The sequence below is a fragment of the Cetorhinus maximus genome, chromosome 26 (genome assembly GCF_964194155.1).
Source record: "Cetorhinus maximus chromosome 26, sCetMax3.hap1.1, whole genome shotgun sequence".
NCBI lineage: Eukaryota > Metazoa > Chordata > Chondrichthyes > Lamniformes > Cetorhinidae > Cetorhinus > Cetorhinus maximus.
Genome location: NC_135904.1, coordinates 15,976,092 through 16,001,878, shown reverse-complemented (window position 1 = coordinate 16,001,878; position 25,787 = coordinate 15,976,092). Strand labels below are relative to the sequence as shown.

The following is a 25,787-nucleotide window of genomic DNA, read 5'->3' as shown; positions in this document are numbered from 1 at the left end:
AGAAGAATGGAAATCTAAGCAACAGATGACTGGAACCTGTGGTGGAACAAGAAACCTTAACAGGCTTCGATCCGTGTTGGTGATAGAGTGGATACATTTTGGTGTCAAGTACAGTAGCAAGGTTACAAATGGTCTGTTTCAGCCATAGATAGTTGCTGGGAAGAAAGAGAGAGTTGATGGCCAGGGAAGAGAGTTTATAATGGAGACTGAAGACAATGGCTTCAGTCTTCCCCAATATTCAGTTGGAAGAACATTTCTATTCATCCAATACTGTGTGTTGGACAAGTGTGACAAATCAAAGACAGTGGAGAGGTTGAAAGAGGTGGTAATGAGTTAGAGAGGATATTGTCAGTGTACTTGTGGAACCTGGCATATTTATGAATGATGTCCCCAAGGGGCAGCACGTAGATGAAAGATTGGAGGGAGCCCAAGATAGATCTTCGGGGGAATTCAAATGTACAAGTACAGAAGAGAAGCCACTGTAGGTGATTCTCTGAATACAACTGGTCAGATAAAAATAGAACCTGACAAAGGCCAGCCAGTTACATGAAAGAGGAGAGACGTTAGGAGGTGGTCAACCAAGTCAAAGACTGGAGGCAGACTGAGAAGAATAAGAAGGAATAGTTTACCATGGTCACAATTACATAGGGTGTCATTTGCGACTTTGATAAGGGCCATTTCACTTCTCTGGCAAGGGAGGAAACCCAATTGGAGGTATTCAAACATGTAGTTCTGGAAGAGATGAGCATGAATTTCAAGGTGTCAACATGTTCAAGGACTTTGTAAAGGTAAGAGAGGTTGGAGCTGAGACAATAGTTTTCAAAGACAGAGAGGACAAGGGTGAGTTTTCTAAGGAGACATTTCATGTTTCCTTTAAGTTATTTTAATCTTTGGGATGAAGAATACTTGCAAGTGCCCTTTAGATTGTAAATTAATATGCTGCAGCACCTTCTACCATTCTTTTCCCTTCAGCCACTGAATATCATCAGCAATTTAAAAATAACCGACCGGCTGTGGGAGTTGAATCTTCTGGGGCTGAATCTTTGGCTCGGCGAGCGGGGGCAGGGCCCCGCTCGCCGAGGGGGTCAAACTACGCAGGGTGACATCGGGCGTGTGTCCCGATGTCACCGCACGTCACTTAGATTTTCAGTTCGGCAGGTGCGCAGCCAAGTCGGCTGCGTGCCAGCCAAACTGTCAAAGGCCTGTTGAGGCCATTAATTAACTAATTAAGCCTATTGAGAAAGCTGCCCATCCAACCTTAGGGTTGGTGGGCAGGCAAAGAGCCCATGCGGCCTTTGCATTTTTCATGGAACCTCATCAACGGGCAGGATGAGGTTTCATGAAGGGTTTATAAATTAAATAAATTTTTTCATTAAAGTTCATTGACATGTCCCAGCTCATGTGACACTGTCACGGGGGGGAGGTCTTAAATTTTTTTTCTTTATTAAAACTTTTAAAATTTAAAACTTGTCTCCCTGAGGCACAGAGCGCACTCCCGACTCAAGGAACCCAACCCCGCCGGCCCGCACAGCGCTTCCGGGTGCGTGTCAAGCTGGACGGGCCTTAATTGGCCCGCCCACGTAAAATGGCGGCGCGGGCCCGATCGGGGGCGCCGATCAGGTCCGCGCCCACACAACCCCCCCGATGGGGGGGAAAATTCTCTCCCTGGACACAGCAAATGGAGGATCTTAGACTGGGTTGGAACACATGTACATAAAGGAGACTAATTGATTTTTCTGTCCATTAATTTAAATAGATGAATAATAGATTGGGTGCACATAGATGTGCACTCCTTCCTCCTTGATTTTCTTGCATTGGTAGCACCCAATGTTCCCTCTACACTGCATGGATATGTGGCCATGCAGCAATCAGGAATGTGCCATGGAGGGGACAAACAAGCTGCACACAAGCAGCGTTGCCTTTAAGGTCTGCACAAATGCATGTGTGTGCAAACTTAAAGGGACTGCGTGGTGTAACAAACCAGTTGCAAACAGCGAAGGGAAATTAGCGGGAACATCAGCTGCACCCAGGCTCACAACCAGGAAAATCAGCCCTCTAAAAATTGAAAGCTTTTCAACATTTAAAACTTTAGCAAAGCCGGACTCAAAGGTAGCACTCTTGCATCTGATTCAGAATGTCGTGTGTTCAGGTCCCATCCCAGAAATGTAATCATACAATCCATAAGTGCCAAGGGAGTGCCACACTGTTGAAGATTGACGTATTAAGATTTTTGGATGAGATATTAAACTGTGGCCAAGCTTGCCTTTTCAGACAGACATAAAAGGTCCCATGACACATTCGAAGAAGTGTGAGGATTTTTTTGTGGGATCTTGTTCTATGCAAATTGGCTGCTGTCTTTCCTACATTCCAAGTGATCACAGCACTTTGTGAATTCCTGAGTGTGTGAAAGAATTATGGGATCATACAGCATAAGAGGATACTAGTTGACTCACTGTGCCTGTTCTTTGAAAAAGGTCAAAAAGGCAGAGAGAGGGGCCATTTGGCCTTTCAAGTCCATGCTGGGTCTCTGTATAACAATCCAGTCAGTCCCATTCTCCTGCTCTATCCCCAAAGCTCTGAAAGTTAATTTTCCTCAAGTGCCCATCCAATTTCCCTTTGAAACTAATGATCACCTCTCCTTCCACCACCCTCATAGGCAGCAAGTTACACTCACTGTGTAAAAATGTTGCTGACAACCCCTTGTATCACCTGCCCAAAACCTTGAATCTGTGTCCCCAGTCCATGTACCAATGAGAACAGCTATCCAATTAGTATCACCCCTCCCTGACCCATTATTTCTCCACAACTTGCAAAGGTGCTATATAAATCTAAGTTTGTGTTTTCTTTCTTTATAGAATTGTTCCTTACTGTTGAAATTGATTAAACTTCCAACAAAAGCTAATTCTATGTTGATTAATTCCTTTAAAAAAACTAGATTAATATCTGGCTTGGATGTGCACTAAAATTTATAGAGGCGTATATTGTCATGAAACAATAATTTTCATAGCATTATTGTGGTTTATTGTAAAGGTTAATGGGTGTGAATGTTGATGGTTCTGTCTGTATGATTTAATTGAATTAGAGTCAGATAGGCTGCAAGCTTGAAATTATCAAAAGTAGTTAGGAGCAAAAGGCATTTGAAATGCTAATGAGTAAACATGTATGAGGTCTTAGCGTGTAGGGTGTGAAGGAAATTTGCATTTTTAGATAAGTGAAAACTGTTTGGGCTTCAAAGGGATGGTAGTATGTTTACACCAACAAGATAAATAGGGCAAGGTTATGTTTATTTTTCCCAAAAAGGTACAGAACATATCGACAACATGAAAGATTTTTATATTATGGGAAAAGTACATTTCCAAAGATAAACAGAACAATGAAATTTACAGATGAGAGAGAAACATTTACAGGAAGGAAGGAAGGTGATGCTGGGGGGCCAGATAAGAACTAAACAGCCTTGGGGAAGCCTCCAGCCATGTTTGCAAAAGTCTGCTGTGTCCAGTAACTAAAGTTGGATTAAAGCCTTTGGAATTCCACTGTCGAGTGGGTGCTGTGGTAAATTTGCTGGCTTGCTATTTAAATTTAAAATCTATTTTGGACTGTTGCCTTAAAGGGGATGTGTAGTTGGGAGTCAGTTTAATTAGACATTTTGGGATTTGTTATAATATTAAGTAACTGCAATCTTATGCATATGCCTGAAATCTTTTCTTTGTTAAAGTTTTAATTTAGTTTTTAACATCTCTAACGGTATTAGTGGACTCATGACCTCTCAATTCAGTGCCCAATTTTTCTCATAATAAATACAAATTGCAAAACCGTTGTGATAGTGCGACCAAGTTTCCCTTGTGGATTTGGTTTGCCTGGCACACATCACTTGCCACGTCATAACAATATACACTGAGATGATCAAATATGATAGGAGACATTTAGGACTGTGGCACCTTTGTGCAGCACCTAGTCAAAATTGAATAATGTTACAACTAAATAAATGTTCTGCATTTTCATTTCAGTACCTTTGAAAAATCACAGAAAGGAGTTGCAGAACCATCCTCAAAAATTAAATAAATTGGGTAGAATGGTAAAGCAAATTTAACCAGATCCGTGGAAAGAAAGGGCTGAAAGCTATATTGATTCCCTCAAGTTTTATACTACTAAGTTAAATTAAATCTTAGAGAGATTGCATTAAATACTAACCTTATTGCCTTGGGAATTGAAATGTAGTCGAGTAACCCTCGCATTGCCAGCTTGTCGGAAACATATAACCTGTTGTGGCCGATTCCACTCAAACATTCGAACGCTTCCATCTTGCGCACCTGTAAGATCTGATTGACACAATTGCAACAAGTAAAATCTTAGTGTATGGGCCAATCAATACAAATATGTATATAAAAATTGGTGTTTAATAACCACTGAAAAAATATGCTTTTTCTTGGTTTAACATTGCACTTTTCAGGAATGCAACTGCAACTTTAAGTGAGAAATTACTGTAATTAATTAGATTGATGTCCTAAGTGCAAATGCCAGGTCCTGTGCTATGCATGCATTAATGCGGAGTGACTCCAAAACAGGACCCTGCCATTCAATTCAGAATCAGAATTAATCATATAAATGTCACCAATGTGCAACATCAGCCTCAACTATGTTTTTTAAATGATGCATGTTGAAAGTGGCCAATGAGCGTGTAGAAAAGTGACCATAGTTCTATAGAGTACACAGTATTATTGTATTTTATATATTTTTGCTAATGTCATTAATATTTGTGCATTCTCTTTCTTCCAAGTAATTAAGCAGGACCTATCTGCACACGTTAGTTCCTGTTGGCCTTTACTGAAAGATGTCCAGGCAAAGGGCTCAGTGAGCACATGGTTCATACACTTCAAGTGAAACACCCTACCCGAGTGTTATAGCTTGTGAATACATTGTTATAAAGAGACTATTTTATTTTTATCATTCACTATGCCATTTCTCAGAAATTCCTTTTATGTCAAAACACTTTTCCAATTGCAGTTCAAGTCCCAAATCTTAATTGCATAATTTACATTATTACAGATGATATTGTGAAAATTGAATACAATGCTTTTTGGTGCTTATTCCTTCCACAAAATAACAATTATCTCTTTATAACTTGTCACTTTGTCTTGGAGGTAGCACTCTTACCACTAAATCAGAGGATTACGGGTTCACATCCCACAACAAACTCAAGCACATAATCTTGGCCAACACTTCAGTGCAGTACAGAAAGTGAAGGAATGTTAAAGGTGCCATCTTTCTAATGAAAGATTGAGGCCCAACAAGATTGGATTTTTTGGAAGAACAGCAAGGAATGCTCCCAGTTTTCTGGGCAATACTCCTACCTCAACCAATAACTGCTAAACTATGAGATTAACTGGGAATTAATTTCATTCATTTATTATTTATTGGAACTTTCTGTAAGCAACCAGCTTCAACATCCATCAAATAAAACACTTAAAAAACAATTTGTCACTTATAAAGTTCTTCTATTCTGTTTTCGGAATCTATATAAATCCAAGTTCTTTTTTCTAATGACAATCACCCATCACATTTTTTTTCTTTTTATCTTTCCCTCTTGAATACAGTGGCTCAATAGGAGCTTGGTTCTTTTGGTGTTAGAAATACTCTGATACCTTGCCCAAGGACAGTGTATTCTGTTTAGATCGAAGATATGACAACACATTATATAAATCCAGAATCCTGTATGATCCATAAATTAAAATACGAGTATCCTCTGCTTTTATGCAGTGGTTAGCTCTAGACTTTAGCAGAGATCTTAGGCTGAATTTTGCCACCTTAGTTTTTAAATGGAAGGTACCTTAATTTCAGATCTGTTACCTGGAGGAGAGAGTGGTGCATTTTCCGGTCCAATCTTCCAGAAGGCGTCCAACTAAGAACTTGCCTCTGGGATTGCCATCCAATTAGGGAACAGTGGACGGGTTAAGGAGGCAAGAGGGCAAATCAGCGCAGTGATTTAAAGGGTGGCTGGCAGCCTTCACTGTGGCTGCAATAAGAATGCTGCTGAAGAGACTGATGCACAAGAAGGCAGAGCAAAATGGATGCGAAGTTAGGCTGAAGGACCTGACAGGCATTTCATCACCCCGAGTACCAACCGTGACGGCAGTCTCCATAAGATACTACTGCAATGGCAAGCCTCTAAATATTGATGACCTCAGGCTTACTATTTTCCTCATTTAAACAACAGATTTCATGTCATTTTAAAACCGCTCTGACTTCCCAGTGTGCACTTGCCACCTGAGTTGACGAGTTACAGTCACTGTGTGGGTCCTGTGCGTTGCTGGTAAATTCCACTGTCCTAGGAAAGTGGTTCTTAATGGCTTCCTAAACAACCTCAATTGGCTTCCCGCTGCTGATGCATGGGTTGCCGACATCAGACACAGCCTGCCCTGAGCAAAGCAGCCAGAAGCAGAAACACATCAGCAAATCAGCTCAAAACATTTTTTCCAAATTTTCCCTACGTCCTCACCTCCAAGCCCGCCTCCAAGGGCTTGGGAAAAATCCCCCACAAGGATACAACCAAGTTAAAAACAACTCAGAAGAGGAAAAAGAATGAGAAATCATGTTTAACCAATTTATTGCAGTTCTTTGAAGGAGTCACATGCACTGTGGATAAAGGGGAACCAGCGGTTGTACTGCACATAGATTTCTAGAAAGCATTTGGTAAAGTGCCACATCAAAGGTTATTGCGATGATAGCATATTGGCATGGATAGAAGATTAGCTAGCTAACAGGAAGCAGAGAGTTGGCGTAAGTGGGTCTTTTTCTGGTTGAATGTGATGAGTGGTGTGCCAGAGGTCAGTGCTGGGGCCTCAACTTTTCACAACTTGTGTAAATAACTTGGATGAAGGGACTGAAGGAATCATTATTAAATTTGCTAATGACACAAAGATAGGTAAGGAAGTAAATTGTGAAGAGGACATAAGGAGGCTATAAAATGACATAGATATGTTATTTGTGTGGGGAAAGATCTGGCAAATGGAGTATAATGTGGGGAAATGTGAAATTGTCCATTTTGGCAGGAAGAATAAAAAAGCTTATTATTTAAATTGTGAGAGGTTGCAGAGCTCTGAGATTCAGAGGGATTTGGGTGCCCTAGTGCATGAATCACAAAGGCTAGTATGCAGGTACAGCAAGTAATTAGGAAAACTAATAGAATGTTATCATTTGTGAAAGGAATTGTTTACAAAAGTAGGGAGGTTATGCTTCAATTGTACAGGGCACTACTGAGACCACATCTGGAGTATTGTGTTCAGTACTGGTCTCCTTATTTATGGAAAGATGTAAATGCGTTAGAAGCAGTTCAGAGAAGGTTTACTAGACTAATAACAGGGATGGGCGAGTAGCCTTATGAGGAAAGGTTGAACAGGTTAGGCTTATATCCACTAGAGTTTAGAAGAGCAAAGGTGGCTTGATTGAAGCCTTTAAGATTCTGAGAGGTCTTGACAGGGTGGATCTGGAAAGGATGTTTTCTCGTGTGGGAGAATCTAAAACTAGGGGGCACTGTTTAAAAATAAGGGGTTGCTCATTTAAGACCGCGATGAGAACAAATTTCTCTCTCAAAGGGCAGTGAATCTTTGGAACTCTCTTCCTCAAGAGATGACGGAAGCAGAGTCTTTGAATATTTTTAAGGCGAGCCAGATAGATTCTTGATTAACAAGGAGGTGAAAGGTTATCAGGGGTGGCAGGAATGTGGGGTTGAGGTTACAATCAGATCAGCCATGATCTTGTTGACTGGCGGAGCAGGCCCAAGGGGCCGAGTGGCCTACCCTGCTCCTAATTCATATGAATTATAGATGTATGAGAAACAAAATCAGCTAAATCTTAAATAGAAACAGAAAATGTTGGAAATACTTAGCAGGTCTGGCAGCATCAGTAGAGAGAGAAACAGAGTTAACATTTCAGGCCAATGATCTTTCAAAAGAACTGGAAACAATTAGAAACGTAACAGGTTTTAAGCAAGTACAGAGGCAGAGAATGAGGGATGGAAAATAACAGAAGGAAATATTTGCGATAGGGTAAAAGGCAGGAGCAGTTAAATGACAAATGACGTGATGGTACAAAATTAGCTTAATCTCATTTCAGTACTCACAATACCGGTGAGCTGGATGGGAAGTCATCCGTTTCACATTGTTCAAGTTCCTCTTTATGAGCTGTCATGAAGAAGAGGAGGTTATCCATTTATAAAAACAGTATTTAATTTTCAAAATGTCAATATGGTATACAGAAAACAAATGCAATTGTCACTTTCTTAACTTTGTGCCAAAATTTCTTCTAATTTATCCAATGCATTTTTTTTTAGAAAAAGGGAATTCTAGCTCTGTGATATGTGAGAAATTCCATATGCTTTTCATTCTATTGATCAGCAGTTTGGGTTCCGCCAGGGCCACTCTGCTTCTGACCTGATGACAGCCTTGGTTCAAACACGGACAAAAGAGCTGAACTCCCGAGGTGTGGTGAGAGTGACAGCCCTTAACATTAAGGCCACATTTGACCAAGTGTGGTATAAGGAGCCCTAGCAAAACTGGAGTCAATGGGAATCAGGGGGAATACTCTCCGCTAGTTGGAGTCATACCCAGCACAAAAGAAGATGGTTGTGGTTGTTGGGGGTCAATCATCTCAGTTCCAGGACGTCACTGCAAGAGTTCCTCGGGGTAGTGCCCAAGGCCCAACCATCTTCAGCTGCTTCATCAATGACCTTCCTTCTATCATAAGGTCAGAAGTAAGGATGTTCATTGATGGTTACACAATGTTCAGCATCATTTGTGACTCCTCAGATACTGAAGCAGTCCATGTCCAAATGTAGCAACACCTGGACAATATTCAGGCTTGGGCTGACAAGTGGCAAGTAACATTCGTGCTACACAAGTGCCAGGCAATGATCATCTCCAACAAGAGAACACCTAACCATCACCCCCTGTCATTTAATGCCATTACCATCGTTGAATCACCCACTGTACACATCCTGGGGGGTTATCATTGACCAGAAACTGAACTGGACTAGCCATATAAGTACTGTGGTTACAAGAGCAGGTCAGAGGCTAGGAATCCTGTGGCGACTAACTCACCTCCTGACTCCCCACAGCCTGTCCACCATCTACAAGGCGCAAGTCAGGAGAGTGATGAAGTGCTCCCCACTTGCCTGGATGAGTGGAGCTCCAACAACACAAGAGCTTGACACCATCCAGGACAAAGCAGTCTGTTTGATTGGCACCCCATCCACAAACATTCACTCCCTCCATCACTGACGAACAGCGGCAGCAGTGTGTACCACCTACAAGGTACACTGCAGGAACTCACCAAGGCTTCTTAGACAGCACCTTCCAAATCCTCAACTGCTACCATCTAGAAGTGCAAGGGGCAGCAGATAGATGGGGACACCATTACCTAGAAGGAACCCTCCAAACCACTCACCACCCTGACTTGGAAATATATCACCATTCCTTCACTGTCACTGGGTCAAAATCTTGTAACTCCCTCCCTAACAGCACTGTAAGTGTACTTATACCACATGGACTGCAGCAGTTCAAGAAGGCACTCATTGCCACATTCTAAAGGGCAATTAGAGATGGGCAATAAATGCTGGCCTAGTCAGCAACGCCCACATCCCATGAATGAATAAAAAAGATAAAAGCAGCTTAAATTTGAAATGATTAAAGATATCGCCAAAAATAATTTTCTGATTATTGCATTCATTTTGTTAACGAGAAACTGTTCCAGTACATCATATTATTAAAAAAGGTACAATTACCAAAAAAATCTACAGTTAAGACATTGAAAGAAGCAACTGTTAAATTATAGCCAATTTTAAACTGTTGCCAATTTTCTTTCCTCAACTCCTCTCCTGAAGATGTTGACTGCTTGCTGCGATAAAATTCCAAAAGTGTATTCTGCCCTGAGTATCTTACCCTGGCTCTGAGGCCAATGTTAGCATACTTTCTGTTGTGCTGGCTGAAATCAGCTAATTAAACATGAACTCAGAGGCCAGAGTTCAATCTTGAGACATTCCTTGCCTGGATGGCTCAAATATTCACTGGATAAATGCACTGAGCTATTGGGGAATGGGGTTTGTTTCACATCAGATGTAAATACCCAGGGATAACAGGGTTTAATAGATTAAAAACCAACAAAAAACATTCTTAGATTAAGCTCTTGATTGGCAAACTTTGCCAATGAATGCTTAAATAAACTCATTCTACATTTTTGTGCATAATACTTTTACACAGAATTGAATTCACATAAACAAGCAGTTCAAGTTTTAGGAAGCCATTAATAAATAAAGAGGTTAGGAGCAATTTAAAATCGGAGAGGAGAATATGGAGCCTATATGTACGAAGGTATTATAAAAATGAGAGAAAAAAAATAACAGTTTTAAGAGAGGGATAAGGAAAGCGAAGAGGGAGACTGCATAGCAAAGCTCAAAGCTGAAAAACAGGAAGTTATGTCAGTAAAAATAAACAGCATTACTAAATAGGAACCAAGTTCCCAAGAGAAGAGTAAGGGATACAAATCCTTTGCATTTTTCTTTTAACTCCTTCATTATTTACCTCCTCCCCAAATCCCTCTCTTTTGTAAACAATTGGAGACAAGGTAACTCCTAAATTTGTTAAAGGCAAGATGAGGGATATCATAATAAATAAAGACAATATTAGAGAAGTTGGTGGTTTAACTCTCGACTTACCACAGTGGCTCCTGTACTGGTTTGCCCACTTCCTAGCCAAGGCATTGAAGAGGAAGTAGAAAGCTGGCTGGATCCAAAATGAGTCGTACTAGTTTGGCTAGTGCTCACTGTTGAGCGATGGTCAAGATCGTCAGAACTAAAAAAAAGAGATCAACATGACTGTGTTACAATTTTGGATAATGCAAATATTGCAATTCAAATTTAATCAAGAAAGAATCTGGATACATATTACACTTAAAATCACTTTAATGGATTAAATAAAGTTTCATACCTTCTAGATTCTCTGTCTGAATCTTCACCAATCCAAGTATAAGGCTGAGCAGCTAGAATTGCAGATACATCAAGTTCCTGCACATCATGGGTTGAAGCCAAAACCATTTCATTGGAATTTGCCTTTTACAGAGAGGGAAAAAAAAACTAAATTCAAACAAAAAGAAACCAAAATAAAGTACAGAAGAAAATATTGTATAATAAACGACGATCAGCAGTGATCTTTAATATTACAGGTAGATTCATCAATATATCAATAAAAGAAAAAACTGGAAAATGCGAGCATTCTGAAGCAAAACAGATGTTTATGGAAAAAAAAGCTTAATATTAATTCGAAGCTGGTGAGGAAACTAGAAACATAGGAGCAGGAGTAGGCCATCTGGCCCTTCGAGCCTGCTCTGCCATTCAATAAGATCATGGCTGATCTGATTGTGGTCTCAGCTCCGCTTTCCTGTCTGTACCCCCCATAACCCTGGATTCCGTTGCCTAACAAAAAATTTGTCTAACTCAGCCTTGAATAAACTTAAAGACCCAGCCTCCACTATTTTCTGGGGAAGAGAGAGTTCCACACACGAACGACCCTTTGGGAGAAAAAAAATTCCCCTCACCTCTGTCTTAAAAGGGAGACCTCTTATTTTCAAACTGTGTCCCCTAGTTTTAGTCTCCCCCACAAGAGGAAACATTTGCCTGGTATCCACCCTATCAAGTCCCTCAGGGTCTTAAATGTTTCAATAAGATCACCTCTTATACTTCTAAAACTCCAATGGGTATAGGCCTAATCTGTTCAACCTTTCCTCATAAGATAAGCCCTTCATCCCAGGAATGAGTCGAATGAACCTTCTCTGAACTGCTTCTAACGCAATTATGGAGAGAACATCCCCACCCCCACCCCCACCCCCCACCGTTGGGGGGGTTGTGCGGGGGCGGGTGCGGACCCAACCAGCGCCCCCGACTGGGTCCACACCGCCTTTTGTGGCCCGCCCAGCGTGGAGCACACCCGGAAGCGCTGTGCGGGCTGGGGAGTGGGGTTCCCTGAGTAGGGGGTGTGCTCTATCACGCATGTGCGGGCTGGGGTTCCCTGAGTAGGGGGTGCGCTCTATCACGCATGCACGGGCTGGGGTTCCCTGAGTAGGGGGTGCGCTCTATCACGCATGCGCGGGCTGGGTTCCCTGAGTAGGGGGTGCGCTCTATCACGCATGCACGGAGTGGGGTTCCCTGAGTAGGGGGTGCGCTCTATCACGCATGCGCGGAGTGGGGTTCCGAGTAGGGGGTGCGCTCTATCACGCATGCGCGGGCTGGGGTTCCCTGAGTAGGGGGTGCGCTCTATCACGCATGCGCGGGCTGGGGTTCCCTGAGTAGGGGGTGCGCTCTATCACGCATGCGCGGGCTGGGGTTCCCTGAGTAGGGGGTGCGCTCTATCACGCATGCGCGGGCTGGGGTTCCCTGAGTAGGGAGTGCGCTCTATCACGCATGCGCGGAGTGGGGTACCCTGAGTAGGGGGTGCGCTCTATCACGCATGCGCGGAGTGGGGTTCCCTGAGTAGGGGGTGCGCTCTATCACGCATGCGCCTCAGGGAGATTATTAAAATTTTTCAAACTTGAACTTAAGAAAAAAAAATTTAAGACGTGTCACATGAGCCGGAACATGTCAATGAACTTTGATGATAAAATTTATTTAATTTATAAACCCTTCACGAAACCTGCCCGTGGATGAGGTTCCATGAAAAATGTGAAGGCCGTCTGGACTCTTTGGTTACCCTCCAACCTTAAGGTTGGACGGGCAGCTTTCTCAATAGGATTAATTAGTTAATTAATGACCTTAACAGGCCTTTGACAGTGCGGCGGTCGTGCAGCCGACTGCACGCCCGCCGAACTGAAAACCTAAATGACGCGGGTTGACATCAGGACACACGCCCGACGTCACCCCACGTCAATTTACACCTCAGCGAGTGGGCACCGCCCCCGCTCGCTGAGCCGGAAATTCTCCCCATATCTTTTTTTAAATAAGGAGACCAAAACTGCACACAGTACTCCAAATGTGGTCCCACCAAGACCCTGTACAGCTGCAATAAAACTTCCCTATTTTTACATTCCACTTCTCTTGCAATAAACGCCAACATCTAATTTGCCTTCCTAATCACATGCTGTACTTGCATACTAACTTTATGTGATTCATGTACCAGGACACCTGGATCCCTCTGTACCACCGAGTTCTGTAATCTTTCTCCATTTAAATAGTATATTGCTTTTTTATTCTTCCTGCCAAAGTGAACAAGTTCACATTTACCCACATCTGCCACATTTTTTGCCCACTCATTTAACCAGTCTATATCCCTTTGCAGACTCTCTACCTCCTCTTGAAAGCTTACTTTCCTACCCATCTTGGTGTCATCGCAATTTAGCTACCATACATTTGTTCCCTTCATCCACCTCATTGATATAGATTGTAAATAGTTGAGGACCCAGCACTGATCCCTGTGGCACTCCACTAGTTACACCTTACCAATCCCAAAAAGACGCATTTATTCCTACTCTCTGCTTGTTAGCCAACCAATCCTTTATCCATGTTAACAGGTTACCCCAATACCTTGTGTTCTTATCTTGTGCAGTAACCTTTGATGTGGCACCTTATCAAATGCTTTTGGAAATCCAAGTACATCACATCTACAGGGTCCCATTTATCCACCTCGAATGTTACTTCAAAAAACTCTAACAGATCAGTTAAACATGATTTCCCTTTCACACAGCCATGTTGATTCTGCCAGATCAAATCGTGATTATTTTAAGTATCCTGCTATAACCTCCTTACTAACGGAATCTAGTACTTTACCTATGACAGATGTTAGGCTAATTGGCCGATTGTTTCCTGCTTTCTGCCTCTCTCCTTTCTTGAATAACGGTGCTACATAAACTATTTTCCAATTTGCTGGAACCTTTCTAGAATCTAAGGAATTTTGGAAAAGAGTGGGTTCAGGTGGATTGGGGCAGCTGTCCGAGTTCAGGAAACTCAGAGGCACAGGTTTTTCTGAATGTCTTGCAGTTTTTAACTGCAGGAATTCTTTCAACATTTCTGTGCATGTTTCCTGCCCAGAGCAAGTCTGTTGGTCAGGTGGGAAATCCTGCACCATAAGACTGCAGCCGAACTAGGCCCAGAGAAAGGAGGTATAGTGTAGATGCGGGAAAGCTTGTGGTGATGGTGGCAGAGGGCGGCAGCTTGCGTGGTCAGGGTGGAGAGGCGACCGTGCAGCCGGGGTCCAATTGCTGGGAGGGAAGGTGGGGTGGCTAGCAGATGGCGGCTGGGGAAGCAAATGGTGGGTCAAAGGGGGGAGCAGCTAGATTTTGACGGGGAGAGGGTTTTTACTGTTAAGCTTTTTGTACCTGGAGAAAACATACCTGCTCCTCTTGGCCCACGAGCAGTACTATAAAAGGCACTTACCTTATGGGCTTAACCTTTCATGCCTTCTTTTACTTGCCAGGTTTCCAGAGACCTAGGAAACCCGGCCTAATGTGTTTAAAATAGAATCATTATTAAAACCAAGGCACACAGCCTCATTAACATAATTAAACGACCAACCCGCCTCTGGTCAGCAGATTGGTTGCCTGCCCCTCATCTCTCTTTCATTAAAACCGGAAGCTGGTGGGTTCAAGACACATTGGGTTCCTGATTTAGATATCTGGTTTTTAACCTCCCACCTGAACCAAACCCATCTGCTTTTTTGGCTTAAAACCTCCCCTAACAGAATCGATCAGTTTACATCTGTAAAGTGAAGTAGCAGGTTAACATTTTGTTCATGAACCTTCACCAGAATTGAAAATGAAATATAGCCCTGGCTTTTATGTAGGGTCGGAACAGATAATACAATCGCAATGAGTAAAGTTGTTGTGCGTGTGCGTGTATGTGTGTGTGCCCACAAACTGTTTCTGAGAAAATAGATGATATGTAATACTCTCTCAGCGAGGCAATGAAAAGACATTAAAACAAGAAAATGTGCAAACAGCTGAGATGTGAAAAGGTATGGGAGAGATCCACTGAAGGAAGAGAGGTAGGAAATAGGGGAAATTGGGAAAATAAAACAAAAATGCAGGTGGTCTGAAATGAAAACAGCAAGTGTTGAAAACACTATGGACCCCTGGTAACAAAAGCAGAAAAGAGATTAACACCTCAGCCTTAAAGTGTCTCCTCCCCTCAGAAATATGTTCTGAAAAAACTTTAACATCCAAAAATCAGCTTACACTGTACTCTAAAGAAAATGAAAGAGGTTAGAATCTGAAGTTACTCCAAATCCTTCATCCATGTGAGAAAGTTTATATCTACTACCTCCAGTCTGTATACTCTATTTGCTATTCACAATGGGCTTTCCTCTATACTGGGGAAACCAAAAGCACATCAATGAACACTTCCGCTCCCTGACCATGTCACTTTTGAACTCCCACTCACACTGGCATTTTGAACTCTCCATCTTCTTGCTTCTTACAATTGTTATGATCCCAGCTGATGTTAATACTTGACAAGACAGATCCCATAGTGAAACCTGGCTTCGCAGATCCTAACTTTATTTTTTTTAAGAAACTATGGAAGTCAGTTACTGAACATATTCACAAGAGTCTGCCAGTATACTTTTAACAAGGAATAAAACATTTATTCAACAAGAAAAAAAAACTATATTACATTAGACATTAAGGTTGGAAAGATTTTAATATAGATATCAGAAAATTATTCAAACTCGTACTATTTCTTTTATCCCAGCAACCCTCGCAGACATTAAACCCCAGTGAAGATTTACTATTGTCTCAACACTTGGATTAGCTCAGTTTCAAACAGCTTTCTTCCAATGGACTTCTAAGCATTTACTAGGTGCTTTTCTTCAGTCGGTATCTCTTCCTGAAACATCCGAAAACCATAATCTAAACTCACTATTACTTCAACTTCAGCACAAACATGAGTTCCCTAAACTCAGTTCCCCAGCCAGCTTGCAGGATTTCTTATTAGAGAGATTAGACCAGTTTAGATTAGATCAGTTCCCCAGCCTGCACACACTGGTATGCACACATTAGCTGACCTTCCTTCTGTGTTTCTGTGTCTCTCTGGACCCCTGTTGCTAGGCAATAGCACAGTTTTTTTCTATTTTTTAAAAAAACTTTGCTAAACTACTAACCTCTTGGTAACCCATCTATTCACTTCAAGAGTTGTAAAACCTCATTAAAAATGCATGTATACAAACAGGGTCCCAGACTTTCCGGCACTCAGCTCGCAAAAACCTCTTGAATAAAACTAAAAACCAGGTTTTACCTCTCTTAACACCCAAATACAAAATATAAATTAAACTTAAAGCTATACATTGTTCCTAACACAATGTTCCAACCATGTCCAATGCAACCTTCAAGGACAGTACCACTTCCTTCCCTTAAGCAATTTAGAAACGCAATTGGTCTTTGTAACGCTATATACAAGTCTGAACACTACCAAAAGTTAAAAATTTACCACTTGGGAGAACCAAGTTCAGTGCACAAGCCTAAGCACTTCTATGGAGTCTGCTCTTGGTCATACAAGATCCAGCAAAGCATGCACTGAGGTTTACTAAGTATTTGGAATACAAATCCCAATTTATATCTACTGGTCTTTACTGGTAGGTCTTATATAACAGCTAAAGTGTGTCAACATGCCAAAAAGAGATTAGAAATAATATAAAAATAACAAGACTGATTCCAAGGGGTTGTCAGTTAGTGTTATTACAGAGACTTGGTTGAAGGATGGAAAGGATTGGCAGATAAATGTTCCAGGATTTAGATGTTTCAGGCAGGATAGAGAGGAATGTAGAAGAGGTGGAGGAGTTGCACTGCTGGTTGAAGAGAATATCACAGCTGTACGACAGGAGGACACCTCGGAGGGCTCATGCAGCGAGGCAATATGGGTAGAGCTCCGGAATAGGAAGGGTGCAGTCACAACGTTGGGGGTTTACTAAAGGCCTCCCAATTGCCAGCGGGAGATTGAGGAACAGTTATGTAGGCAGATTTTGGAAAGATGTAAATGCAATAGGGTTGTTGTGGTGGGTGATTTTAACTTTCCCTATATTGACTGGGAATCACTTAGTGCTAGGGGTTTGTTTGGATGGTGCAGAATTTGTAAGGTGCATCCAGGAGGGCTTCCTGAGGCAATATGTAGATAGTCCAACTAGGGAAGGGGCAATATGGACCTGGTATTAGGGAATGAACCCGGCCAGGTGGTTGAAGTTTCAGTAGGGGAGCATTTCGGGAAAAGTGACCATAATTCAGTAAGCTTCAAGGTACTGGTGGATAAGGATCCTCACTGGCTACGGGTGAGGTCCCAGAGGACTGGAGAATGGCTAATGTTGTTCCATTGTTTAAGAAGGGTAGCAGGGATAATCCAGGAAATTACAGGCCGGTGAGCCTTACGTCAGTGGTAGGGAAATTACTGGAGAAGATTCTTCGTGACAGGATTTACTACCATTTGGAAGCAAATGGGCGTATTAGTGAGAGGCAGCATGGTTTTGTGAAGGGGAAGTCATGTCTCACTAACTTGATCGAGTTTTTTGAGGAAGTGACAAAGATGATTGACGATGGAAGGGCAGTGGATGTTATCTACTTGGATTTCAGTAAGGCCTTTGACAAGGTCCCTCATGGCAGACTGGTACAGAAGGTAAAGTAGCACGGGATCAGAGGTGAGCTGGCAAGATGGATACAGAATTGGCTTGGTCATAGAAGACAGAGGATAGCAGTGATAGGGTGCTTTTCTGAATGGAGAGCTGTGGTGTTCCGCAGGGATCAGTGCTGGGACCTTTGCTGTTTGTAGTATACGTAAATGATTTGAAGGAAAATGTAACTGGGCTAATTAGTAAGTTTGCAGATGACACTAAGGTTGGAGGAGTTGCAGATAGTGAAGAGGATTGTCAAAGGATACAACGGGATATAGATCGGTTGGAGACTTGGGCGGAGAAATGGCAGATGGAGTTTAATCTGGACAAAAGTGAGGTAATGCATTTTGGAAGGTCTAATACAGGTAGGAATTATACAGTAAATGGCAGAACCCTTAAGTGCATCGACGGGCAGAGGGATCTGCGTGTACAGGTCCACAGGTCACTGAAAGTGGTAACGCAGGTGGATAAGGTAGTCAGGAAGGCATATGGCATGCTTGCCTTCATCGGCAGGGGTATTGAGTATAAAAGCTGGGAAGTCATGCTGCAGCTGTATAGAACCTTGGTTAGGCCACACTTGGAATACTGCGTGCAATTCTGGTCGCCACATTACCAGAAGGATATGGAGGCATTGGAGAGGGTGCAGAGGAGGATTACCAGGATGCTGCCTGGTCTGGAGGTTATTAGCTATGAGGAGAGGTTGGAGAAGCTCGGATTGTTCTCACTAGAGCGACGGAGATTGAGGGGCGACTTGATAGAAGTTTACAAAATTATGAGTGGCATGGGCAGAGTGGATAGTCAGAAGCTTTTTCCCAGGGTGGAAGAGTCAATTACTAGGGGACATAGATTTAAGGCAAGAGGAGAAAACTTTAAAGATGTGCGGGGCAAGTTTTTTTACACAGAGAGTAGTGAGTGTCTGGAATTCGCTGCCAGAGGAGGTGGTGGAAGCAGGTACAATAGTGGTGTTTAAGAGGCAGCTTGACAAATACATGAATAGGATGGGAATAGAGGGATACGGACCCTGGAAGTGCAAAATGTTTTAGTTTGATAGGCAATATGATCGGCGCAGGCTTGGAGGGCCGAAGGGCCTGTTCCTGTGCTGTACTTTTCTTTGTTGTTTATTGTTTGTAAAATATTCCATCTGATAGATTAAGAAGGACCTAGAGAGGGAAAATGGTTCCGTGCTTTTAAGCCGCTTACCTTATTAATTGCAAATGCCATTATGGCATCAGAATCTTTGTGAATAATCTTTGCTTTTCTACCTGGATAGCCCATGTCTGTTTCCACCTAAAATATAGTATTACACATGATAGAGTATTAAGGTTATTAGTTTACCTACACACCTTAAAAGTTGATTACGTTGTCTTTAAAGTGAAAATAAAACACACAGCAAAAAATTTAAAAATCACCAGTGTTACTATTTGTTTAATGGTTTTAGCAATGCAGCAAACAGCTGTATATAAACTAGCAATATAATCTTTTTGAATTCACACAGAATGGCATATTTGTGCTTGCACTGCAACCTCCACAGACATAACAACTATGAGATGGACCTCTGCATGTGTACAATTATTTACTTTCACACACCATTAAACAAGATGTTGAAGCTAGTGTATTTACAACAGCTGCTAAAGATGAGCAGGTGGGTAAGGGATGCTACCTTGTTGCTTCCACGATGCTCCACTACGCAGTTTTGTTTGACTTGGTCCACATGGTCTTCTACTGACTACACAACACAGCACACAGTCACAGCACATTACACATGCACAGAAATAAAAAAAACGAAAATGAATAAAATGTTTTTACTGAATTAAAAAATGAAGCCCTGGCAGTATTACATTGGCAGAACAACTTCATTGTATTGAACAAATTGATTGATTTCTTACCTATAAAATTCATTCATTGAATTTTGCCTTCTCTTTCCATACCAAAAGGGTTTCAACCTTCATCTTCTTATGCAGATGAGGCACATTTACCAAACTGTTCATCAAATAAGTTAATACATTTGAAGCATAAATCCAGGAAATGGCTCAACAATTAGGACCAGGTGTGGCAGTTCAAAATATCTACATTGCAGAGATCATGCTGGTTGCGTACAGCAAGAGGATTCAAATTAAAGCTACATGAAGAACAGTCACACAACAGGGGGAAGTGGGGATGAGAGAGAGAGAGAGAGAGAGAGAGAGAGACAGAGACAGACAGGGACAGAAAGAGAGAGAGAGAGAGAGAGAGAGAGAGGCGGCAGACAATGGCAGTAGGAAGAAAATTAGTCCAACTTACTCCCACACCCAAGGCCAAAAGATAGTATTGAAAACTGGCAAGGTGAGTCAAGTAAGAGAAGTGTACTGTCATCCATAAAGCAGAAATTAGTTCAAAAATTAAACTTACTTCCCCATAACAAAATAAAGAATTCAAAAAAATTGACACTTGTAAAACTACGGAGGCAAAACTAAGATCAGTAAACATCAATGGGGTCCCATTACAGGAGAAGCAGCAAGACAAGCCAAGGACGTTACTGATATATGACATAGTTCATCAGCCAGAATATTAAAGTTCTGACAAATCCTTTAGCACTATATCCCAAAGAGATTGACCCAACCGAAAACCTTCCCAAATGGGCTTGACAATCCTAATGTCTCCCAAGAAAAGCATTTGTTTGAAAGAGAAAGGATGAATTCAGAATGGATCAAATGTCATTTAGCAATATAATGGTGCAAAAAGACCCCAAATGGTGTTCAGTACCCTATAAATATAATATATATATAAAAATATTTTTTATTCATTTACGGGATTTGGCATCGCCGGCTAGGCCAACATTTATTGCCCATCCCTAACTGCCCTTGAGAAGGTGGTGGTGAGCTGCCTTCTTGAACCGCTGCAGTGCCTGTAGTGTAGGTATACCCACAATGCTGTTAGGGAGGGACTTCCAGGATTTTGACCCAGCGGCTCCACTAGTGCTTTTGCAGCAACGCAGGTTCTTTCAAATCTTACAATGGGCATAGGGAAAATGTTTCCAGACTCTTGAACAACATGGGCATCAGACAGAGCAGGTAACACTATTGGAAACACTGTATACAATTACTAGAGGTGAAGGATTGTCTTTGTACACAGCTGTTATGGGATATTTGGATCATGCTTGGACAGGGAAAATGCAAAAAATTCCTCAACCATTCACATCACACAAGTGGTGAAAGTTATAGGGTTTGGAAGAGACATAGCAACTGTTGTTGCAGCACATCATTAGTTAATGGGACTAGTGGCACGGTAAGTTCAGATAATCAGTGGCCCTCTTACAGAAGTTAAAGGTATGGTCAATTGTCAATGCACAAGTGTTCATAGTATGTTTGGAGTAGTTGACCATTTCAAAATTGCGAATCACTGGACCTAATGAGTGACAAACGTAGTGGTTTATTTTGGTACAACCGTTTAAGAACAAGGAGAATTTATTCCTTAAGCCTACAATGGTGATCTTGCTGATGAACATGGTCATCTCCCATACAAAAAAAAAATCTGAACTGTTTCATATTTATACGTTTGAATATGAATTGACCAACAAAAATAGCTAAACAACCCTTTTGATTTGTCACAAGGCAAAATGTGTAAAACTTTTAGGGAATAAAGATTTCACAATAAAATAAAATCTGCAGTAAATGCTGTTCACAAAAAAAATGAAGAACCAGAACTTCATGACAATGATTGTGAAGTCACCATAAACAGCACTAAAGTTCACCTTGGCTTAAAAAACTTTAGTGGAAAAACTTGCTGTTTACAGGGAAAAGTGGTTGATTTTTTTAAGTAGATAAAGAATTATCCACAGCTTTTTTGTAACAAGATTCAAATCATGATGTGATATGGGAACAATAAAATATTTATTTTTTGATTTCTGAAGAGCCTTCGCACAGTCTGATAGATACATTTAGAAAACCCCATGTTATGTGCAGAGAAGGCAAAAAGGATGAAAGCCACAATTCAAAATAAACAGGCAAGATATAAGCCTAAATAAACAATACTGCCAGGACTATAAAACAAGGAGGCAAGCAGTAAATTGATGATGTGCCTAACTTATTCAAAGTAATTCAGTGTACATTTCCTTACACTAATATTAAACCAAATTGGATTAGCATTTAAGAAGCAATGAAGTTGATATGGTTTCTTGAAACGCACTTTTTAAGAGATGGTTTCCCTCCAGTTAAGTTGACATGGGAGACTAAGGCTGGGACTTTCAATTGCTGGTGGGGTCGAGCAGGGGTGCGGCCGCGATTTGAAAATCACGATCCCGGAGGGTGGGACTGGATCTACCCGCCTCCGGAACGCAATACAATTTTCAAAAGGAGGGTGGGAGGGGCGAAACTGCTCACCTCCAATTACTGGCCCATTAAGCTCCTTGAGGAGTTGTTAACAGGACAGAGAGGGTGCGAATATAATTTGCAAGGCTGAAATTGCTGAAGCTGAACAATCCTGTTCATGTTAGGGCACAGCTGTTGGGCTCAAAGCAGGGAAGAATTCAAGTTTTTTTTGAAGTGTTGTAAAATTTCGGGAGCTGGGGGAATCTTGCACCGGGTGCTTTACTTTGCACTCAGCCATTTTGGCCACTTTTGTGCTTGGTGAGCCTACTGGCCCTCCAAGGTGCTACCTGATCTCTTCTCCAAGGCAGCGGCAGGCCCCATTGTCGTTGCCATCTGCCTTTGCCGTTTGCGCTCTGCAGACAATGCCTTCCTGGTAGTATTGTACTGAGCTTGCCTCCAATTAGGGCATTTACATTTCAAGATCACGTTGTGTGAGCAATGCAGTTACAGTGTGGGGTCGGGACCCAGAAATTTTCCAGGTGCTGTTTTGCTGACCCCAATTTGAAAATTCAGCCCCAACAGTAACAACTGAGATAGCACAATAATAAATGTAATATCCACACCCACACATCCCACTCCATCCCTTTTTTTCCCCTTTTCCTCTCTCTCCTGAAGGTGCATTATAACTCCACCAGCACCAACAGCTCATACAACACAGGCATTCTTCATACAAAACTCCAGACTAAGGCCTTAATTTTACCCTTGGTGGGCGCACACGACTGGTTGGGAAACAGGCACCCGACCGTGATCGGCCCACGACTGCCATTTCATGCTAGCTGGCAATTAAGGCCCGTCCAGCGTGAAATGCGTCTTCCCAATGGTCGGGAAGGGTCGGGCGGGGGCCCGTCGGGCGCTGGGTCCAATGACAACCCGGCGGGCAGTTTAAAAGCGACATAGGCAGCTCTGTTGAGGGCAGCCAGGGAAAAACATATCTTGTGTGTTCTGGAGACTGAAGCTATGACCTCAACTGACACTGGAGACGCTAGGAGGGAGGGCAGGTCGAGAGGGAGGGCAGGTTGGGTGGGCGGACACTCGGCTCCCACCCCCCTTCCCTGCCCCCCCGGTTTTCGGACAAGCGCCTCAGGGTCCTCCTGGAGTAGGCAGCTGCCAGGAGTGACACACTCGTCCCCAGAGAGGGGAGGAGGCGGCCACCGCACCTGCCAAAAAAAAGCAGCTTGGGAGCAGATGGAAGCCGAGGTCAACAGTCACGACGTTGAGAGGTGCACATGGGTGCAGTTTCGTAAAAGGTTCAACGACATGCTGCACTCGGGAAGAGTGAGTACCGTGTTGGCATGGATGTGTGTGGTGATGTGTTAAGGGCGGCCATTGCCCTGTGGAGCTCAGGAGGGGCGTTAGGGTCTGAGTGCCAACTCTCAATGACGCTGGAACTGGCCAAGGGGGTGAACCCTGGCTGGTTGGACTGAGTGCCTTGCGGCTCGAGGGCCACGACTCAGATGTGCCCTGTAAGGTGTTCCTCAGGTGGGGTTGGCCAGGCTGCAATGGCACTGCAGGTAGAGAGTAGATTAATCAATGCTCTTCTGTCAGGAGAAGACGAGCCACAACCAAATTGAGAGGTCACGGACAGGCGGAGGCCCCCCCTTCCCCCCAAAATCTCCTAATACTGACAAGATTTGAGCAGGACGCCTTGGAGCTGGAGAGGCACCACTCACCTCGGTCAGCTGGTCGTAGAGAGGCTGGGGTGTTGGACGAAGATACGAGTGCAGTGCACTTAGGTGAGAGTTTCAGATGGTGCAAACCTTCTTGTGTAGTCTCTTCATTGATGGGAGCCTCAAAACTGGAGTCCCCATTGATCACTGAAAGATGATGGCACCGTGATGAAAATCTCCATCGTCTCACCAGGGTGCCTGGTATGCACAGTGACAGTGTGATGACTTAAACTACTGACAAGTCATTGCTCTCCCTTAGATTCGCCACCAGGCACTCGTTTGTTGGGGCCCAATTAGCCACCCCTGATGCCAGAGGACCTCCAGGGTTCAACTGCACCTGCGTCATTCCTGCTCTCTGAACCAGGCACCAGCGCAGAAATCAGCACCTTGGTAAGAATTAGGTCTTCGGCTAGAATGTTGGAGCACAACGGTGAGGGCACTTCACACTCAATCCAGAGAGTGCCCAGGGGGACAGCAGTCAAAAGGACTGCTGGAGACCAGGATGATGTTGAGTCAAAAGCAGATGATGAGCCTCTGGAGTTGGCCATTAGGTGGTAGATGCTGGACATCCAGCGAGATGTGTGGGAGGATCTGGCAGAGATCCATGAGGGTATGTGTGCCATGGTCTCTGCTGTACAGGAGTCCATGCGGAGCATAAGCACTGCGTTGACCCTCATGGCCGAGCACACTGCCTCCTCTACTGAGAGAGTGGCGACTCTCACGGAGAGGTAGCTTCAGGGACAGAATCAGGGATTCCTGGGGTTGCGCTCAGACCTGCAAGCCCTCACCCAATCGATCATTAAGGTGGTTACAGCTGGGCATTTAGAAGAGCTCAAGGCAATCGGGAAGAGTCAGCATGGTTTTGTGAAAGGAAAAATGTTTAACAATTTATTGGGTTTTTTTGAAGAAATAACATGCGCGGTGGATAAAGGGGAGCCTGTAGATAGATGTACTGTTCTTGGATTTCCAGAAGGCATTTGGTAAGATGCCACATAAAGTTATTAAGGTAAATAAAAGCACATGGTGCAGGGGGTGACATATTAGCATAGGTAGAAGATTGGCTGGCCGATAGAAAGCAGAGTATGCATAAATGGTTCTTTTTCGGATTGGCAGGGTGTGACATGTGGAGTCCCACACTACAGGGGTCTGTGCTGGGGCCTCAACTTTTTACGATTTACATCAATAACTTAGATGAGTGGGGTGAAGGCATGGTAGCTAAATTTGCAGATGACACAAAGATAGGTAAGATAGTATGTTGTGAAGAGGATGTGAAGAGGTTGCAGATGGATATAGATAGGTTGAGTGAGTGCGCAAAGATCTGGCAAATGGAGTTTAATGTGGGAAAATGTGAAGTTGTTCACTTTGGCAGGAAGAACAAAAAAACAGAATATTACTTAAATGGAGAACGGCTGCATAATTCTGAGGTGCAGAGGGATCTAGGTATTCTAGTACATGAGTCACAAAAGGTTAGCATGCAGGTACAGCAAGTAATTAGGAAGGCTAAGGGAATGCTATCCTTTATTACGAGAGGGATAGAACATAAAAGTAAGGATGTTACGCTTCAGTTATACAGGGAATTGGTGAGACCGCACCTCAAATACAGTGTGCAATTTAGTTCTCCTTATTTAATTGGCGGCGGTTCAGGGGAGGTTTACTAGGCTTATACCTGGGATCAGTAGGTTGTCTTATGAGGAAAGGTTGGACAGACCGGGCTTGTTTCCACTGGAGTTTAGAAGAGTGAGGGGTGATTTGATTGAAGTATACAAGATCCTGAACAGCCTTGACAAGGTGGATGTCAAAAGGATGTTTCCTCTTGTGGGTGAGTCTAGAACGAGGGGGCATTGTTTTAAAATTAGGGGTTGCCCTTTTAGGACAGAGATGAGGAGAAAATCTTTCTCTGAGAGTTGTGAGACTTTGGAACTCTCTGCCTCAGAAGGCGGTGGAGGCGAGGTCATTGAATGTTTTTAAAGCAGAGGTAACAAGAATCTAAGGTTATCCAGGGTAGATGGGAATATGGAATATAAATATGGAAATTGAAACACAAGATCAGCCATGATCGTATTGAATGGTGGAGCAGGCTCGAGGGGCCGAATGGTCTACTCCTGTTCCTATTTCTTATGTTATGTTCACATAGGCAAAGACCT

At 42.8% G+C, this 25,787-nt stretch overlaps 1 protein-coding gene across 4 annotated transcripts in view; it reads right to left on the bottom strand.

Moving 5' to 3' along the window:
- Window positions 1-25,787, bottom strand: part of dmxl2 (Dmx-like 2) — a 157,972-nt gene that overhangs the window by 12,053 nt on the left and 120,132 nt on the right. For 2 of the 4 annotated variants that reach the window (XM_078530216.1, XM_078530218.1), the window contains 6 exons: window positions 19,291-19,356; window positions 18,831-18,917; window positions 10,980-11,101; window positions 10,709-10,844; window positions 8,120-8,180; window positions 4,192-4,319 (listed from right to left, as the gene is read on the bottom strand). In XM_078530216.1, coding sequence (XP_078386342.1) covers window positions 4,192-4,319; window positions 8,120-8,180; window positions 10,709-10,844; window positions 10,980-11,101; window positions 18,831-18,917; window positions 19,291-19,356 — 600 coding nt within the window. The remainder of the gene's footprint in view (window positions 1-4,191; window positions 4,320-8,119; window positions 8,181-10,708; window positions 10,845-10,979; window positions 11,102-18,830; window positions 18,918-19,290; window positions 19,357-25,787) is intronic. The other 2 variants (XM_078530217.1, XM_078530219.1) reach the window with 1 other exon arrangement.